Source organism: Microchirus variegatus (genome assembly GCF_963457635.1).
Source record: "Microchirus variegatus genome assembly, chromosome: 18".
NCBI classification, from domain to species: Eukaryota; Metazoa; Chordata; class Actinopteri; order Pleuronectiformes; family Soleidae; genus Microchirus; species Microchirus variegatus.
The window spans coordinates 13758746-13779271 of NC_139819.1; the positions used below are offsets into that span (position 1 = coordinate 13758746).

At 40.8% G+C, this 20526-nt stretch overlaps 3 protein-coding genes across 5 annotated transcripts; 2 read left to right on the top strand and 1 right to left on the bottom strand.

The window, feature by feature from the left end:
• On the top strand, nucleotides 1–9433 carry letm2 (leucine zipper-EF-hand containing transmembrane protein 2). Its single transcript, XM_083904844.1, has 11 exons — nucleotides 1–217; nucleotides 962–1030; nucleotides 1472–1994; nucleotides 3365–3508; nucleotides 4068–4211; nucleotides 4331–4534; nucleotides 4696–4815; nucleotides 4926–5045; nucleotides 5701–5799; nucleotides 6194–6262; nucleotides 7357–9433. Exons 2-11 carry the CDS (start codon nucleotides 984–986, stop codon nucleotides 7411–7413), a joined length of 1527 nt encoding a protein of 508 aa, XP_083760970.1. The 5' UTR covers nucleotides 1–217; nucleotides 962–983; the 3' UTR covers nucleotides 7414–9433.
• Nucleotides 9434–10673: 1240 nt separating this feature from the next.
• On the top strand, nucleotides 10674–16152 carry LOC310940448 (uncharacterized protein). Of its 3 annotated transcripts, none has more exons than XM_083905424.1 (3): nucleotides 10674–10738; nucleotides 12501–12728; nucleotides 14110–16150. In XM_083905424.1, exon 3 carries the CDS (start codon nucleotides 14117–14119, stop codon nucleotides 15242–15244), a length of 1128 nt encoding a protein of 375 aa, XP_083761550.1. In that variant the 5' UTR covers nucleotides 10674–10738; nucleotides 12501–12728; nucleotides 14110–14116; the 3' UTR covers nucleotides 15245–16150. The 3 variants fall into 3 exon arrangements, with proteins under 3 accessions (XP_083761550.1, XP_083761551.1, XP_083761549.1); XM_083905425.1 differs by having other exon boundaries at nucleotides 10697–10738; nucleotides 12498–12619; nucleotides 14110–16152; XM_083905423.1 differs by having other exon boundaries at nucleotides 10697–10738; nucleotides 12498–12728.
• Nucleotides 16153–18204: 2052 nt separating this feature from the next.
• On the bottom strand, nucleotides 18205–18723 carry sprn2 (shadow of prion protein 2; the record flags this gene model as incomplete). Its single annotated transcript, XM_083904592.1, has 1 exon — nucleotides 18205–18723. The coding sequence occupies one exon, from the start codon at nucleotides 18721–18723 to the stop codon at nucleotides 18205–18207; it is 519 nt and encodes a 172-aa protein (XP_083760718.1).
• Nucleotides 18724–20526: the final 1803 nt, after the last annotated feature.

Below are 20526 nucleotides of genomic sequence, written 5' to 3' on the forward strand. Positions count from 1 at the left end.
GAACAGCGGACATAGGATCGGTAACCTATTACGCAGGAACGACACAAAACGAAGAGACTACAGTAGATGGGGTTTATCATCGCTTGTTACCTTCGTCTCTCCCGTTTTTGTCGCCCGGTTGTTGTGGATGGATTACAGTATTCACGTGTCACCGAGAAGCATCACATCACGCCACTCAGCCAGCAGCGGCAGCCATAGCTCAGTCGTGACGCCAGAGGTGAGTCTGTGCCTCCATTTCAATGGAAATATGCTAAGCTAACGGGCTAACAAACATGCTAGTCAAGGCGAGTGGTGCGGTGTTTACTTGCATACAGGTGACGCTCAGCGTTTTTATTTTCGTGTTTTGTTAGGTAAGTAGTCTTTCTACAGTTTTCGGCCGTTACATTTGTTCTGGCTGTTACTTAACGATACGCCTTAACTGGAAAATAACCGAAATGTCACGTATTTCCCACCGAGTCACATGCATGACGGTGTACATTTGTTATGACCATTTAACAACAGTCGTTTGTGGGATATAAAGGCGACAAGCGGATTGGATATAAGTATCTGATATGTTAGAAGTGCAGAATGCAGCGTGGCGTTACATAATAATAACTCACGAACCCGATGACGTTGGTAATATAAACCAGTAACCACTCTGTATTCGGTGCCACTCTGAAGTTAGTTTGTTAGCTGATCTCAAACTGTTAGGCTCTTACCTCAAACCTGAGTTTTGTGAAAATTGACAAAGTTGGGGGGAAAAAAGGCGGATTATCCGCTGGTTAGACTTGTTCATTTGATCTGTTGTGTTGGTGTTGTTTAATATTATTTAATTTAACGGTCAGATCACAGCTTGCAGACCAGTGTTACGTGGTCTGTATTTTTCCAGTTAGCCGGTATACAACCGTGTGAGTGAGGTGTAATTGGACACCTGTCACACCCCCTCCTCTCTGACTCTCTGTCCCTACATGTGCTTAAACAGAATACCGTAGTCGTCCCCTTCAATGGCGGTCTTTGGTCAGCAGGTGATCGTTGCAGTCACAAGATCAAGGTAAGTTGCAGTGGCATGCATGAAGAACGGCAAGAAAAACGTAAACACACTGTAATTAACATGCTCCCAGTTCCAGACCAGTATTTCCTGTGTTGGGGGAGAGGTGTCTCTTTTGTTTTAGACTCTGCAGGGAACATTTTCAGTGTTTCTCAATTCCCTCATTTCTTACAAGATTTTGTTTTGTCAGAACAATAGATCAGAACAATAGATCAGAACTTGGAGCTAAAACAGCTAAAAATAAAAACAGAGTAATTGAAAAGGATGTAAGTGGAGTATATTTGTGATTTATTTAAATCAAAGAAATGACCTTATGATGATGTGAAGCACATAAAAAGCTTTTAACATGTTTCTAAAACTGAAATAATTATCAGAATTGTATGTCTTCTTCTCCTGCAGAATATGTTGTACTTATTAACCAATTTTTCCTACCTCTGCCAACAGGGGATCATATTTGTTGTCTAAAAGGCACAGCTGTTCCTCTCTGTCTTCCAAAGCCTATCTCCACATCGACCCTCCCCGCCACGTCTTGTCCTCTTCCCCACTCAGACACTGCCGCCATGCCCACCCCCACTGTTACAGAGGCCATGCCCTCAGCCGTGGCCACAACTCTGCCCTGCTCGCCCGCTCTCTACACAGTTCAGGTGTCTGGCTCCAGGACATAAAGCAAGAAGACACAAAGTCCTCACTATCTGCTGCACAGGATGCTTCTTCAGCAGCTAAAACCTCTCAACCTCCATCAGCTTCCCCACCAGCATCTACCACCACCACCACCACCACAGCAGCCACTGTTCCTCCAGTGCAGGAGAGGACAGTAGTGAAAAAGACTGTGTATCAGAGGATTGTGGACGAGTTGAAACATTATTATAATGGCTTCCGATTACTTGGAATTGACATTAACACTGCAGGGAGGATGGTGTGGAGGCTTTTACATGGACAGCTTCTTACACGCCGGGAGAGGAGACGGGTAAGATGCATTTAATGTTGTATGTTCAGTTTTCTGATTTTACAGGTTAACGGAATTAAATCAGCTATAAAGTCATTACATCCTCATGATTCTTTGCCGTATGATGTGCTCTTGGACAAATCCAACTGGTCTGCATTTTTTGTTTTGACATAAGAGGTTACATTTTCTATAACAACTTACTGTTGACATAGAAAAAAAGATTGAGATAATATGAAAATAGACAAAAGAGGGAAATAGGGTTTTTATTGGATCATAGCTTATAATTTATTTGCTTTTGATCCAGCTGCCATATAGAACCCACCTCGTTATAAAACCAGTGACTGCACATTCAGCATATAGCCCGCAGTTCTCAGTAGGCAGGTGGAATAAAATGAGCTCAACACCAGCATCCTCTGTGTACCTGTCATCTGGGCTCTGTTACGAATGGGATGAACTGTGTACGTGATCGTACACACAACAGTCAACCCTGAGCAGCTGCAGTCGCAGACTAATCATCAAAGGTTTTTCGTGAATGCATCACACTTACAAATGTCACTGAAGAATAAATACTTAATATTCCAAAAGTGAGCAAGAGCAGACAAGTTTCTGTCATCTCAAATAAGATAGAGCTGAGGCTCCGGCAGTGAACACATATATTATTAGTTGGTTATTATCTCTTTATAATGACAACATCAGATTCTGATCCATACCTGTGATCTGCCAGTGTTTTCAAATAAGTTTACTTTCTTTCAGTCAAGTATTTTATTGTGCAAGTGTTGCAAACATTTTGCAACGCCGAGTTTCTATCTTCTAAACGCCACTTTTTCAAATCACGGAAAGGAAAACGGTAATTTCATCAGATCAACTCAGGGTGGTTTTGCTTAGGAAACAAAGTTCTTAATGATGAGATGCTCTTTACCATGCACCTTTGCCTCAAATTATCTAATAAGTTATAATGTTTTTGTTGCCTCAGTTAGAAAAGTCTCTGGTAGATTGATGATATCATTCTCTTACTGTATGTGTCAATCACTGACTGATTGATGTATACATGTTTCAGTGTGATTATGCAGGCAGTCTCGAAGATTCAAGCTGTGCACACATGCCAATGTACATTTATATTAGGGTTATTTTTGACGAGTACTGACTGGGTTTCAGTGCTAGGGTAAATGGATCTTACTAACTTGGACATTGAGAGTCATTGACTGATTGCTTATGTCATGAATCTACCTGCTCATGTTACCACGTTTTGTTAAATTATTACTATATCTTTTATTTAATGTGATCCTGGACTCAAACATGTAATTTTGATTATCCTATATATATATTTCATTAATTGTTTATTTTCTGGTAATTGCATTTGTTACATAACCACTCACTTTCTGTTTTTACAGCTATTGAGGACCTGTGCTGACCTCTTCCGTCTGGTGCCCTTCATTGTGTTTATCATTGTTCCTTTCATGGAGTTCCTTCTGCCCGTTTTCCTCAAACTCTTCCCAGAGATGTTACCCTCCACCTTTGAGACGGAGTCCAAAAAGGCATGTGAACATATGCACACAGACGCACACAAACCCTGCCTCCTGAATGACCCGTGACAGGGTTCATTTTGATTATGTAACTTGTGTCAGTTTTACTAAGAACCTTTGGCCGTTCAAGCAGCTGACATTAATCTAATCTGGGTAATTTACTCATGGACCTGTGACAGAATTGTCTCCAAACCTGCAAAATGTTTAAACTAGACCTAATATTTTATTTACTTAACTTTTTTCATTGGCCTGTTTCTGTAGTTGTAATAAGTCAATAATATAACATTTCTCTTTGTAATGTTGGATCTCCTTTAGATGGGAAAAGCACTACGTTTTGTGTTAAATTGGTTCTTTGCTGGATGTACTAGAGCATGGTTGAGTGATTCACAGAAATGCTGCCATGGACATCAGAAATGTCTGGCCTCTCAACCTTTGACCTAAAGCCAATCAAAGTCAAAATATTAATTTCTGTCTTCTTGATAGATGTTATGAGATATTAAATAATGATTATGTATTTGAAATGCAGTACTTTTTTTTTTAACGAACCAGTGTCTCCTATCTTCTCGTGCAGGAGGAGAAGCAAAGAAAGGGTCTTGCTGCAAAGCTGGAGCTTGCCAAGTTTCTCCAAGAGACCATCGCAGAGATGGCGAGAAGAAACAAGGCTAAAGCTCAAACAGAGGATGAAACACAGCGCTTCTCTACATATGTTCAAAAGGTATACTACAGCACAATTCTTAACACCTTGTATGACCACAAATGAGTCAAAGGCAGCTCATCCAAACACGGCATCCAGTGTTGATTGTGTTTTCAGTGATATCTGTGTATAATTGGCAGGTCCGGGGCACAGGCGAGCAGCCCACCACAAAGGACATTGTGCGGTTTTCAAAGCTGTTTGAAGACGAACTCACACTAGAGAACCTGGAGCGCCCCCAACTGGTGGCTCTGTGCAAACTGCTGGAGCTGCAACCCATCGGCACCAACAACTTGCTGCGTTTTCAGCTAATGATGCAGCTCAGGACCATCAAATCAGATGATGAGGTGAGATGAAGGACTGGGACCTGGTTGTTTTTCAAGAAACTCTGTAAAAAAATGTAGCTATCATGTAATTTCACACTTGTGCCACATTTGCATGGAAAACAATGAAAAATGAATACATTTCTTGCATATAGTTGACCTTCTCCCTCTTCATGTCCTCACAGATGATTGCAGCAGAAGGCGTGGCAGCGATGAGTGTGTCAGAATTACAGGCGGCATGTCGTAGCCGTGGGATGAGATCTCTGGGTATTACCACTGATCAGCTACATCAGCAGCTGCAACAGGTGAGTAACTTTGAAAATTTCTGCCCCTTTACAGTTGAACCCTTTACCCTGAACAGTTAATTTGTTGTGCTTTGCTGACCTTTTGAACAAATGTTCTTCTGCTTCATCAGTGGTTGGACCTGCACCTGAAGGAGAATGTTCCTCCATCCTTGCTGCTGCTCTCCAGAGCCATGTATCTGACTGACCTTAAACCAAAACCCCCAGCCATCCCGCCTGTTCCGAAACTAGAGGTTTGATCTCTTACAATCCACACCTCCACACTTCCCTTATGTACTGTATTAGAAAAGCTTAACATTCCAGCAGTGAAATAGCTGGTACACAGGTCACTGGTAATTATGATGTTCATTCTTTGCACTCCTTACTAAAAGCTGTTTCATAACTATGTTTAAAGGATGGCTAGCTTTGGTAATGAACAGAAGAACAGAAGGGGAAAAAAAGTTGAAAAGGCTCATTTTATTTACAGTCATATTTGATTAAGACAATAAGCAAACATGGGAATCATTCAACAAGTAAACCAAGTCAGTTATTACAGCAGTTTACATGTTAGTTAAAATACTTAAATTACATTTAAACCTCTCATTAAAACCCAGAATCTATGAACATGCTAATTTCATTCCATTCAATTCCATGTTAAATTGCTGTAGAAAACATTTTAAAACTTCAGTTTAGGATCAGTTTTATCATTGTATTCTCAAAATATTGGACCACAATGTCTCGAGTGCTAACATGTGCACATGATACAGGATTATCCTGCACAGTCAAAGTCACATGAGCACCACTAGTTTGAGCAGTGGGAGACTTAACCAAATACAGCTACAGAGAATAAATAAACCAGAGCATTTAGTCTTTTGTCGGTTGCTGATGTTTGTTGTTTTCTTTTTACAGAAAACTGCTCCTCCCCCAATGGATAAAACAGAAGCAAGCACAGCCTCGGTCACGACAGACATGTTGACAGATCCTGCTCTCATCATCAAAGACAGTTCGGTCAGTGTTCTCCCTAAAACACACAGCATGACATGAGAAACTGTTTTGATGATTCAGAGGAAAGTGCAGTCACTGCATTTAAGAATAGAACAGAGTAGCCATGTTATCAGAGCACAAAGGCTGCACAACGGGTTTTTATTCCAGTCGAGTCTTTGGATGTTTTCATATTCTTAAATGATCAAAGATGAAGATGCAACTAAATACACAAACCGAGAAAAGGCAATGACGATGTTCAATAAAAACAACTTTGGAAAACGGGTTTGTCAGTCGATTGTCAGTGAAGACATGGTTTTCATGCTTAATTATACACTACGGAAAAAAGTTGAGGGAGTGGTTGTTGAAAAAAACCATAAAATCCTGCAGAGCCGTGTTGACTTTTACTCTTTTGTTATAGGTGGAGGAGTTAGGAGACAAGGCCCCTATGATCTCCGACAAACCTCTTACACCCGCTGAAGTCCTGCAGGTAAGCACCCACTGTTGCCCAGACCAGTAGCAACCACGAAAACCAGTCCTAATAATAATTTCTGTACAAAGTACCCTAAGAGGTGTAATGCTGCCCTACACTGTTCAAATCTGGTGTTCAGCCATGAGAAAGAATCCAGTTAGTCCTTCCATTCTTTGATCATCATCACATGGCGAGCTAATCCACAATACATACTGTACAATTGGACACAGCAGTTACTGTTGGATTTAAAGTACAGTGAGTACAAATAATAGAGACTGGTTTAGAGAAAGGAAGGAAATATATTGAACTGAGAAAAACTGATACAGAAAACTGAGGGCAGATAAGAACTAATGAACAGCAAGTTGCTGTGTGAGGTTTAAAAATAGCTGATAAATATAGACCTGTCACTGTCACACAGGCTTCCAACTGAGTCTGTTTAATAACTGGCCATTTAACAAGACACCAAAGCTTGTTTGATATTGGTCTTTAGAAAAGCAGCACACGCTTGTTTTCTGTTTCTCATAGTCTGTCATGTAACTGTGGTCTATTCATTGATTTTTAAAGTCCCCCTTTAAAAATCAAAATCTCTTTATATAAGGGTTTAATTTTTTTAACTAAAATGGTAGCAAGTAAGATGACCAAAAAGTACTTAGTGTTTTGTCTGCTCCCCCAGATTTATCAGGTCTTACCAGATTTACTAGGTTTGCCATTGGGCATGGGTGCACGTGTATAACTAAAGCTACCCTAAGTGAGAAGTCTGCTACCAGACCATGTGATAATTAACTCTCCCCCTCTGATTCTGTAGGCTTCCTTGACTTCATATATTGGCGCTTATGTACAACTGGCCTGTAGCTAATATCCGTCTCCACCTGAAGCTGTAGACCTTGGTCTGTTGACTCGAGTAGCCACACTTTACTGGGTGTTCTTCATTCAATTTTGCTATGGATATAGACCGTAATGGAAAAATAAACTATGAGGTAGAGGATTAATAACCTCAAGATTAATTCAGTCATGCACAAGGATTCTTGGCTTTTTTACCCCACAACCACTCAAAAATCACATAATCAGTGGGAAATACTACTAGATATTAAACTACGCTCTTTGTTTCACAGGCTAAAGCGGCAACAGAAGTGTCCCAGAAGAGCAAGATGAGTGCCAATGGTGTATGAAGAGAAGCAGCAACATCTGGACTGCAGCGGTGATGGACTCCTGTCCTATTTAAATACCTACCTGTATAACACCTTCTCCCCTCTTTGGACTAGAGGGAGAGGAACTGGTGTTTCAGGGATTCTGCAAATAGCAGCTCATACAACTCATCCAGGAGTCCAGTTGGCTTCTCATCCCTCTGTTAACACCCAAGAAAGCTCTGTCTTGGCAGCAGCTTCATCCAACCTTTCACCCTTTGCGTTCACTTTTGTGCACTCCGTTTGTTGTAACTCTCCATTAGAGCTGGACGAACCAGCCTGAAGTGTCACTGGACCCACTGTCTGCTGCTGTGATGATGTGTTTCGACTGACTGTCTGAGAAGTAATTCACAAACTGCCCAAGGCTGCTCCTGGTCAGTCATCTCTTTCAGTGGTGTCTCCTCCTCCTGTAAATTTGTAAATATCTTGTATAGTTTCATCCCTGCCTCAAACTCACAGCAGCAGCTTTGTACAGTTTGTTATGCAAAGGCCTTCAAACGAATTTACTTGAAGGGTTCTCTCTTTTCAGTTTTATTTTGTTATTATTAAGTTCAAGTAGAAAAAGACGTTGTCCAGTTTTTGGCTGAATATTTAGTTGCGGTCTTACCCAGACACCAAGAGGCCGCACGTTCTCAGCCTGCAGTTTAATAAAAAGCATAAGGTTCAGTGGAAATGTCATTATGTCATTTAGTCGGTGGGTGGACCAGCAGATGTAGACCGACCCCGTCTGTCAACACAGTAATGTAGTGTTGTTTCCTGCTGCTTAAACTGGCAAATGAAGACTGATGTGATTAAGAGAGTGGTCACTCCTTTTTACCCCATATGTAAAATGCTGTCTGCTCCCACTGTTAAATCACTGACGAGAATATTTGTTTAAAAAAAAAACCATTTATTTTATACATACATATGCTTATATTTGTACAGTGTATGGATTGTGTTTTTAACACTATGACGCAAAGACCTCTTTGAAAGAGAAAAGTATAATATCTATGACGATATACTGTGCTACTAATGTGGAGGATAAGCTTTAACTCTGAAGCCACGGATGAGATTGATGTTATTTTTTAGTATTGTGGCACTAAAACAGGTAAATATGTAGCATGATGACTAAGTCGCCCTAATTCCTTACTTTAATAAGCGCTCATAATAAATAAAAAATAAAAAAAAAGTTGTTATTGGAAGGTATACAACATAGATGTGGTGATAACAATAACTGTGTACAGTACACATACAGTTTTTTTGTACCCACTCATCTCCCTTCGTACATTTGTCATAGATGGAGAAACTTAATGTCTCCACCATTTCCTCTCTACTATTTTTCCATAGGTACCTGCCAGTGGTGGACACCGTAAATGAGAATATTTTTTTAAAGCACATAAATAATTCATAACGAAGATTTCTAAGTTGAGTTAAAGAGTTCATGTTTGCCTTCTTCCTTAACAGATTTTTTCCACTGTATCTTTTTGCACTTTGGTTATTCAGCTTGTGTTTAAAAGATGCACCTTGACCCTCCCATTTCATCCAAATTTATACCCAAGTCCAAATGGAAATTAAGAAAATATTAATATTTACAACAACAAAAAAAAGAGAGGCAGTATTGTGGCTTTATTGTTTCTGATTTTTGATCTGATGTCACATTTACAACATTTTCCTCAGATTTCCTTTTGGATTTGAAGTGATATATGATTTTTTTTTGCAGTTTATATAATAATTTTCATCCCACAAATGGTGCTTTTTAAGTGCTCTGTCTGGCTGGATGTTTCATTTGGCTTTCACCTCTCTGACCACGGCCTCAGTGTTTGACATCCGTCTTTGTTTTTTTGTTGTTTCTAATTTGCACATGAAAACGAACTTGACAGAAAATGCTTAAGATATCACACATGTCACAGAAGAAGAAGAGGTGGAGATGTTGGTGTTTAAGTAACTGTGCAATGGAAACGGACTTGATGAATAAATAAAAAAATGTGACTCCCACTAAACATGTATAAGTACTGATCCATGTGGAGTGATGAGGAAACCAAGCTTCCTCAAGTTATTGAATAAACGACAAAGGTTTCACGTGGTTTTGCTTTCTACATTGTCTGAGCGTTCACTTTTGTAATGTTGCTCTCTCCTTTCATTTGATGTGATTTAATTGTACCTGACTCACAGTATTCACATAACAGAAGGGGACATGCACGCCCATCAATTTGCATTCTCTGCTGCAGGTTTTCTAGATATTGGCTGTAATGTAGCTGCTAATGTTAGTGTTTGACTCTATATTGGTGACTACACCGACACTGATAGATCAGTTCAAAACTTTAAGAGGATGTTACTACAGTTACAGATAAATGTTATTCACTTTTCACTACTTTTCTCATTAATCTACAATTCAGTTTTTGGATATCTGTTACTGAACTTTATTCCGACTTACCGAAACTTAATCCAAGATATCTTTCAATTTCAATTAAACTTTACTTGTCCCCAGTTTAAAAGACACAGTGAAGCAGGTACACATGTACAGTTATGTAAGTTGAACATTTAAAAAAACAAAAAAACAATCACAAAACAGTATATTTGTGTAAGGTGCAACCAGAGTAGAATATTTACATGAACTGTACATGTATGTTATCTGTGCCTTATAATCTTAAATAACAATAAATAGCTAACCAGAGCAGTTAAGTGCATGTTGAGGAAAAAATGGGAATGTGTTGAGGCGTGTGTAATCGTGGGGTGGGGTTAGCCGTTGAAGAGCAGGACAGCTTGTACAAAGTCAAGTACAACATGTACAAAATGTAAAAAGTACAATGTAAATATATTTAATTGAGGATAATTAAAGATATCCTGGACTTGAATTATGACTAGTCATAATGACGCTGTAGATATTTGAAACTGGAATTAAAGATAATCTTCTGTATAATAATAATAATTATAATTATAATGAACCCCATATAAAGAATAAACAAGTATATTTGACTCTTATGAGTAAAGCTGAATTACACACACCTGTAACTAGCTTTGAGTAGTAATGACGTTACAGATGATCATGATCATCATCTTCCTGAAGAGGTGTCACACTTTTGTGTGTATGCTTGTGCAATATGTTAAGAATTCAAACTTTCATTTCCTGGTGTACATGCTGTTTGTTGTCCTTTAGCTTTAATGATTCAAATACACGTTTTTTTTTCTTTCTTAATTTGAAAGAGCAAGTGTGAGAGTAGAAGGTTGAAGGTTGTTTTTTTAAGAAGAAGAGTCAGTGCATGACACAACAAACCACATGACTTTTCTAAATAAAGAAACTGCAGTGTGGTCGACGCACCGGCGCTACAAGGTCAGTAATGTGTTCAAAGTATGTGATAAAACCTTGTTTTTCTTTTTAAAAATTACATTTTATCATTCATTTAGCTGATGGTTTTCAATAGAAGCCTTGAAATCCCTGCATTTTTATTGTTTTTATTTGAATAACATTTTTTATTTATATAATATATATACATACAATCATTACAGAAACATAGTGTATTTGGCGGTTATGAGCCATTTTGAAATCTTAAAAAGAACTTAAATGACAAACGAGTGAATAACATGAAGTGAAGGTCTGTGCTATTTAAAGCCTGGTGGTTATTCTGGACCATGCCATGAAGTTAGTTTTAGTTTGGCTACTGTTTGTGTTCAACAGAATGCGTAACCTTTCACTCAGAAATCATCAAAAAATTACCCCAAATCATAAAATCATAAAATAAAAAAGATCAGCATTAAAGAAGAATGACACACCTGTCACTATTTCAAAGGAGAATTATTAACTTAAAACACAAATATACAATAATAAACCTAAAGGTCCAGTATGTGATGCTGTGTTCACAACACAGCACATCATTTACTCCATTGTGTTGTGTTGAGATTCTCTGGATGACATCACGTACTTGGCGACGGACAGACTGTGTGAGTGTGGGCACCTGACGCGTGGCAAATGATCAGTGAAGGAGTCCACGGTTCGGTTTGCAGTGATCTAAGTGAACCACGAATGACGCAAATGAAGCAGTGCGACGCGGAAAATTAATGTTTTGTGTAAAGCACAGCATACGAATGACTGACATCTAACGGTCAAACCGCAGACTTTGCTTTGTAAGTTCCTCCTTCAGATGCAAAACATGCATTTTTTTTCTGGGTTTGGGCTGCTGTCGGAGCACAAGATGGCCGCCTCTGTAAAGCATGTCTTCAGAAAGGCTTCGGAAAATTAACATTTTAAAGCTTACACTTAAACAAACGTGTATCAGTGGTTGTAGTAAATAACAACTCTGCCAATAAACCCTACAAAATGTTACACACTGGACCTTTATCCTTTTGGCCTTTAACACGCCTACACTTGTCCATCATGTGAATCCACACACATGAATCCAGCCTTGAATTAAATTAATTATGATGCGGTGTGAAGAAAACTATGAATATCTGATGCATAGTTATGACAAATGATAAAAAGAAGCTTTGTCAATGAATAAGTCTGAATGTCAACACTTGTTAAATTGACTTTGGCTCCAAATAAAATCACAACAAAGTCCAAGTCATTGGGACTTGAGTCAGAGCTCTGAACTGGAACAACTACACTGTTAACAGAAATAATAATAATAATAATAATAAAAAAAAAAACCCTCAACAAGAACAAAAGGTTCCTCGCATTTCATATTCATTGTTCAGGTCATGGTAGTCCTCTAAGACACATTTTGACTTCTTTAACTGTCATGACCGTCTCATGATTGGCCTTAATAGACCAGCAGGTGGCGCCATCTGCATTACTTTCTCTGTCCTGGATCCTGAAAGCAACTAGATTACACAATATTACCAGCGAGCAGCAGGGGGCGTTAGAGGTAAACAGTAAATGGCTGAAGGTGCTCTTTTGTCTCCCAGTGCTACTGTTATATTTGATTTTGACAACATTGTGAAGAACTAAATCACACGTTAAACGGATTAAGACAACACATTGGAAAACGGACAAGAAATGTATAATTTTTAACGTACAACATTATGTGTTTTTACATTTTTAAATCTCTTATTATTTGCTCATCATAATCCTACTATGATTCTTCTTCTACCAGCAGTGATTTTCCATCATCGCGTGATGGCGTGAAGAGGCTCGAAAGTGTGTCACGGAAGCCCCGCCCCCCCGTCTTCTGTTTCTCGGCAACCCCGCATCCCTCGCGCCTCGTTACGTCAACAGGTCTGTGAACGTCGATCCTAAATTGTCCCAAACGGTTCACGTCGACACTAAAAACGGACGTTTGAGTGGAGATAATCTGAATAAATCGACCCAGGTGTCATGAGTGAAGGTGAGGACGGTGATTTACTGTTAATAATCCAGTGTTAGTGGTGATTCATGTTGAGTAATTATGGGTTATTGTTGGAGGAGGAGAGAAACAGACCACAGGGGTGTGTGTGTGTGTGTGTGTGTGTGTGTGTGTAATCACACGCTTACACTATGGGTTTATGAGTTTCTTTGTTTGTAACTGGAGGATATTATTAAATCACTAGTCTTCATTACCTTCATGAAGTAGCCATGCTTGACTATTATTTGTATACATTACATGAATTATAGTTATGTTATTTACATCAAACCAGTGTCACTCTTGTTTGTTTTCCCTATTTGACTTCAGAGGGCAGTAAAATCACAAAAGTGGCCTGGTATTCAAACAAAAATAAAACCAAAGATTTTTTTAATATGTTAAGGTTGTGTTTTTTTTCTACCATTGCTAATTGCTGGTTTAGCACAGGTGTGTTGAACTCATAAACAGTGTCTTCCCCCCAATGTTTTCCCTTTGTTTTAGATTTAATGAACCTCAAATGTTGTGCTTAAGTTGACCATTTACTCATGTGGATCGCAACTCAAGCCCAATTTATACTCCTGCATAAAGTGCTCTACGTCGGTTACGGAGACCCCTTTACGTCGTCTCCAGCTGCACGAAATATTTTGTGTCCGTCACTCCTTCAAGGGACAACGGAGACGGCAAGGGCTGCGATTGGTCCTCAGGACAGACTGAACTAATGCTGAATTGGACCGAGCGTCCACAGAGGCGGAGCTGACTATAAATACTATAAATACGTCATATCTTAATACACGGACCACATGTTTAGACTCTAAATGGCTAATTTCTCGCCTCAAATGATCTTAAAACTGCGTTCCGGGACACATAAAATATTTATTTCAGGTGAGAAACGGCCACTGTTTCAAAACATTTTGACCTAGAAATGATTGACTATTCCCACATAGACGTGTTCCTAGGTCACCGTTAGTCACCACTTCATAGTGACTAATGCTAACACTGCCCATATGCCGGCTTCACTCTCTTCACACACACACACACACACACACACACACACACACACACACACACACACACACACACACACACACACACACACACACACAGCGCTGCTCTCTTTCTCTGCACGTACACTTTCCCGTCTCTTAAAGGGGCTGCAGCGTTCTTATAACAGTAGATTACAAAAAGTCATCTTGTGGGCCGGATTGGACCTTCGTGGTGGGCCGGTTCTGGCCCGTGGGCCTCACGTTCGACACCCTTGATTTGTTGTTTCTACCTGTAGAATAAACATTACAATAACAATAGCTCTGTTTGTGACAGACACAAAAGATTTTTATGATAATTATTTCATAATGTTCCTTTTCTCTCTCTCTCTGTTACTCCCCCACAGCGTGAAGATGAAACTTAATTCACCATCTGTGCTGTGCCTGTCACTTATTCTGCTTTATACCCATTCATCACTGCCTAAGAGAATCGGGGGTGGCTTCGGGAAAGGCTTCAACTCAAAGAAGTTTCCTACATGGAAGCGAGGTAACAGCCACTCTTCTAAGAATAAGCAGGGCTCCAGGTCTGAGGGAGGAAACCCCAAACAGCCTGGACAAAACCCTCAAGGGGGCAGACGTGGGTATCCTGTGCAGGGATCCTCAATTGGAAGAGGTCATGGAAACCAGGGAGGTTATCCAGGTGGATATATCAATCAAAACCCACACAACAAAATCCTGAGCCCTCATTATGGAGGCAGCTTTGGTTATGGAGGCTACGGTGGTAGAAGCGGATCTCCCTATTCCCACTCAGTTCAGGCAATGGGCGTCTATCCCCAAGATAAATCCAGAGGGTTTGGACGCAGTGCAGTCATGGCAGCAGCTGGAGGCGCTGTGGCAGGAATGGCCCTGAGCTATGGGTTAGGAAGGTTCCCTCGCCCTCACTTCCAATTCCACAGTGCAGAGGAGGAGTACCACTACAACCACTACATGTACAGGAAATATGGTGTCAGGTCCACTGATACCAATGACTACAGCAGGGACTACAAGTACAGCCAACCCACTGAGACCTATGACCACTTCATGGACTCATGCATGAAGAGAACAGACCTTCTGTCTGGCGAAAAACCCAAATCTGCCACCTTAAAAGTTATCACCACCATCACATCTACTCCCGCAACTACCACACCTACTGCAGCCTCACATACACACAGTACTGCAGCAGGAGACCACCTGACCTCTGCACCGTCAAGTCCCCACCCTCTACAGGAGTCTGAAGCCAGACCTGAGCCTCCTGCTGCACAGGTTCTCAGTGACGATGATGATGATGATGACACAGTCAGTATTGAGGAGATCGGATATCCCGCACTGATCGAGCAGATGAAGGCCAGGAAATGTTTGGAGCTCTACATGGTTTACTCTGAAAAGTACTTCATGAGACAGAGTTCAGGGGTGCAGGGACTGAAGATGAGCCTGGGAGGGTTTTTATCCATGGTCATCAGTGTCACTGTGATGCTGCTGAACAGCAACATTCTCCTCCACTGACTGCCTTGATTGGCAGGAAAGCAATTAAGAATAATTTAACTAGAGGGAGAAACATCTGACAATACAAGGAAGCAGTGGACAGGAAAAGTTTAGGTCATATAGCTCTGCTTCTTCCTCTTTGGCAGAGAGGGTCATTCTCTGTGATCTAATTGATTGACTGTGATGGTGGTGTCCATTAGAAATTAGCCATAGGAATGAATGGAACTACCTTTAACTCAAGTCTCTATGTTTGAAAACAATTCAGTCTTTCATAAAACATTGTATTTACACTAAAGACGTGTCCAGACTTCCAGTCCAGTTTTATTTATTCAGGTTAAAGTGTCAGATATTCATTAAGTCTGCTTTTAGTAGATATTAGTGCCTGGACATGGTTGGTTTTTTTAAAATGAATATTTGTAATGGATCATGTCTCAAACCAGACTAATCTGGTAATTGGGTGGTTTTTACTTTAATAAAAACTCTCGAGACACTAATGGGAAAACAGGCTGGTTTCCTAATATTTCTGTAGTTACTTTTGGCTTAAAGGAGAGGTTTTTTTCTTAATATTTGCCAATATTATGTCCTCTGCACTTGCTTTATAAAAGTGTGTTGTATATTTATATTATATACAACTTGCCTCCCTTTGTTCAGGGTCACACTGTGATTAAGTTTTATTAAAACAGGAGAATCCTGATTCTGAGCTGAATCCATAACAAGATTTGTACAATAAAAGCGATGAATTAAAAAAGGTAGTGTGTGCACGTGTGATTCAGACACATTGAACACTTTTCTTAGCAAACATCTATCAAGATTGAGGTTTTATGTGAACAGACAGTGTGAGATAAGTTTTAACTACTTATACTGCACACCCAACATGAGCTTTAAGTGATGTGCCTAACAAGTAAGTGAATGTGACAATAAAGACTATTATTCTCTCTCAGAGGAATCATGACCACTGATAACTGTTGAAATACCTGACAAGGTCACCCTGAAATGTAGGTTTTTCTATTGCCAAGAATGATTGTAGACCGTATTTTGTGACTGAAAGGTTTCTACCTTAAAATCTTATGAATTGACTTCATAAGAGTTATATTTGACAAATGGTGGCCTGCAAATTCCCTGTTAAAATACCCATTTAAGTCCAATACAATGAGCAAAATGTGGGTTTTCACTTGCCAAAAAGTCATTGCAGCTCCTACTTTGTAAGTGAAAGGTTGCGCTCGTCTGAACATTCATTTAAATTCATTTAATTCATGAGAAATATTTGACAGATTAAAGTTAGGTCTGTTCAGAGACAAAACTGTAAATATAAAGTATAAAATAACAGAAGTGTCACTCCAACAAATGTAGTGCTGCAGAGTATCATAAACACTGATGTTGTGACTTCAAACTAAAGCTCGGTGTGGTGTTTCATTTCCCAGAAAACAAAACCATCAAGGTCATGGCTCACATTTGAGGAAATGAATACAATAAAAGATGGTTCTATCTGCTCTAGAGTCACCCAGCACTTCTAAATGTTTCCAAAATGAATCAAAGGAGAACCCACATTGTCAGAACACAACCAACAGAGAATAGCTTTCAAGGAAAGAGAATCAAGACTCCCCTGAATCTGACCTGCATATATAAATAACCTGGTAATCAGGCTGATGAAGTGCAGCTGTGGGAGAACACAGGTGAACACAATGGCTTCAGATTAACAACCAAACCTGTGACCTACATTCTCTGTGGGTTCAAAAATAGAGGTGAGGCAAAATCAGGCTGAGGCTGGAATGAAATATATATAAATATAAACACTGAATCAAATTCAGACGTGAAGTTGATTACCACTTTAGTTTTATTGGAGGAATAAAAAGGAAACTTGAGCACATGACGTAAGTCTGCAGGCTGTTGAAACTTTGTTAAAGCTGCGTTATTAAATACATAAATATACCCACTATGAAAACACAGCAGAATTATTGACACATTAACATGCAATCTCTTCTCACCCCAACAAAGACAATAAAAATCAATAGAAATGTTTGCTCTATGTTTTTTTTTCTTCTCTTATACAAGATTTGGTATATACAGCATTTTGTTACATAAAAAGCTACTCATAAAAATAAAATATAAAGCAATGAAGTGAAAATGTAACATATACAGAGTAGATACTGTGAAGCAGGACGGCAAACAATTCAATGTGATGAATACAGAGACATGACATGGTCATGTGACATGTACAGCTGCTCTGGTTCCTGACCGATCATCGTCAGTCACTGAAAGTATAAAAACACGGGACACATTGCAAGGAAAAAACGGGAATTTGGAGCGTGATGCAGAGTCAAATCATCACACGACACTGATGAACGTCGTGCTTTCTTTTTCTGCAGATTTAGGCTTCATGGGGTCTCTCGTAGAGCTTAAATTGGTAAACGTCCTCTCCTGGACCTCACACAGAGAGTATTATATTATAATTACAAGAGTAACACACTATATGGACAAAAGTATTTGGTCACACCTGTTAAGTTTTGAATTCAGGTGTTTCAATCAGGTCCCTTATCTCCAATGAAGCACAATCTTAATGTCTATAAAGACATAGTTTGACTTTGAGTTTGTAAGAACTTGACTGGCACAGAACCCTAACCTCAACCCCATTGAGCACCTTTGGGATGAACTGGAACAGAGATTGTGAGCCAGATCTTCTCGTCCAACATCAGTGTCTATCCTCATTAATGTTCTGAAGAATGAATATACACATTCTCAGAGAAACACCTCAAAATCTTCCAGAGGAAAGTCTTCCGAGAGGAGTGGAAACTGTTATAGCTGCAAAAAGGGGAACCTGTTTGTATTTGAATATGTCATTACAGTCCCTGGTGGTGTAATGGTCAGGCGTACCAAATATTTTGGTCCATATAGTGTATTTTTTGGTCACGTTTAACTCAAAACCAAAGATTGTCCTTTGTACTATCAGGTCATGAGTTGTTTCTGGGATCTCAGCCCTGTCTTCAGTGCTGCATGAGAACCACCCAGTGTCCCATCAGCAGGGACATCAGGGAGCCAATGACAACAATAATACTGTTGTAGATTGGGCCACTGGACGCTCCAGTGTAGTACTCCATATCTCCAGAACCCTCTGGTTCATAGCCGGCCCTGGAGCCATAGCCGAGACCACCTCCATATCGTGTGGAGCCATAGCCCCCTCCATATCCTCCATATCCTCCATATCCTCCATAACCTCCATAACCCCCACCGAAACCACCACCATACCCAAGGCCAGGGCGGCTCAAGGCAGACCCCAGCATTGCTCCTCCTACAGCTCCTGCTGCAGCTGCCCCTGCTACTTTGCCAGCACTGGGACCACTTCCCTGGACCACTACTGGTCTGTAGGCCTGACCACGGCTGCCTCTGAAGCCTCCTCCGCCTCGGCCGAAGCCACCACGCCGGGCCTCAGAGCTGGGTAAGAGTGTGGCAGAGAGCAGAAGGCACAAGGCCAGAGTGAGCGGGACTTTGTGTAGGCCCAACATCGCTTTTGTCCTGGAAACAGAAGACAAAGAAAAACAGGTATAAATGTGACATACAGGAGAGCTGAACATGAAAGACAGACCTCCCACATAGAAATGTGAATTTATCATGACACCCAGTTTATGTGATAAGACACCCAAAGTGGTTCGCTGTATGCAGGTTCCTATGGGCTGGACAGTAACTCATATGTTACTGTTTCAATTCCACATATATCCAAGCCTCTCTCAGATCAACAACACATAGAAATATTTCCTCAATGTTCCAGGTTGTAAATGACGATTTATAGATTTAACAGTAACAGAACGGTCAAAAAACCTCTTGTTTTTTTGTATTTTTTTTACACCAAACCAAGCACAGTTTCTCACGGACATTTTACACCAAAGCAACTTGCTAGATATTTCCTACCTATCCCTATATCTATCATAGCTATCAATGGTCCACGGTACCCTTTATCTAAAATAGAATTTATAATAACATCAAAGTTCCACAATACCACATTTCATTCCTTATATTACTCAAAAGATTACTCAATACTGGCTCCTACAAGTAATATTGCCAAAATGTGGCATACAGTACCATTATCATAATACTAATAATAATACTAATAATGGTAATGCAGTTCTCTTTCATAATATTTCGTGAGATGTCTCACTATGGTATGCACGCCCTTCCTGCAGTCCTCAGAAGCGTTAATCTCATTATGCCAATCCAGATTGGCTGGTGAACGTCTGGCACAGGTAGTCCCACCTACCATAAATACTGTGTGCGGATGGGACCACGTCATTCAAACACCTCTTCTCACTCGGAGCATATCTCGTGTCCAGGGCTAACTGGCTGAACTGGATTTATTTGCTGCGTCAGTCACACCAGACCGATTTTACTGAGCATTAGCACACCAGCTAATCCTCAGTCCTTGCGGTCATCACACCAGCTAACCGCCGAGCTCGTCGCCCGACCATGGCATTCGACCGTGGTGGCTCAACCTCGCCAACCTGTCAGACAGAGAGAAGGAAGACATCCTGGACATGCCCATTGTCCCGGACGGGCTTTTTGGTTCTGTGCTGGCTTCGATGCAGCGGTGACGCCCAAAAGGAGGAGGACCAAGCTCTTCAGCTCTGCCACCAGAACACATGGCGCTGTGGACTTGGCCCCTGAGTGGCTCAATCTGTCAGCTGTGGGTCTCTCAGAGCGTGTGATTTCCACTATACAAAGTGCTTGAGCCTCCTCCACTAGGTCTCTATATGACTGTAAGTCGAGAGTGTTGGTGGTGGTTTTGGAGGGGCTTAAAGGGCCCCTGTTCGAACCACTGGAGGAGGCAGACTTGAAGCAATTGTCACTCAAGACTGTGTTACTGCTGGCTCTGGCTTTGGCTAAACAAGTTAGTGACATTCATGCACTTTCAGTGCATCCGCCATGTGGTCAACTTTTCCCGGGCGATGTGAGGATGATTTTGAAGCCCAACCCCGCCTTTGTGCCTAAGGTGGTGGGTTCATGTTCTCCTCCCACCAGATGGGCGGTCGCATGTGTTGTGTCCACTTGGATGGGACAAAGGCTTTCAGGAGGAGCGATCAGCTGTTCGTCTCCTGGGCTACTCCTCATAAGGGGAAACCTGTCACAAAGCAGCGCCTGTCCCACTGGGTGGTGGAGGCGATAGCTTTGGCCAACCCCCAAGTCAGGGTTTGCAGCCGCCTGTGGGCCTGCGAGCGCATTCGACTCGGGGGTTGGCCGCATCCTGGGCCTTATTCAGGGGGGTTTCTGTTCAGGACACTTGTGCTGCAGCGAGTCGGTCCTTGCCTCTCACTTTC

Bases quoted from the DNA above. Each gene is read 5' to 3' on its own strand.
- letm2 (XM_083904844.1), top strand. From the start codon at position 984: ATGGCGGTCTTTGGTCAGCAGGTGATCGTTGCAGTCACAAGATCAAG. The intron at 4,816-4,925 runs GTGAGTAACTTT...CTGCTTCATCAG, and splicing joins TACATCAGCAGCTGCAACAG to TGGTTGGACCTGCACCTGAA. The intron at 6,263-7,356 runs GTAAGCACCCAC...TTTGTTTCACAG, and splicing joins CACCCGCTGAAGTCCTGCAG to GCTAAAGCGGCAACAGAAGT.
- LOC310940448 (XM_083905424.1), top strand. From the start codon at position 14,117: ATGAAACTTAATTCACCATCTGTGCTGTGCCTGTCACTTATTCTGCTT.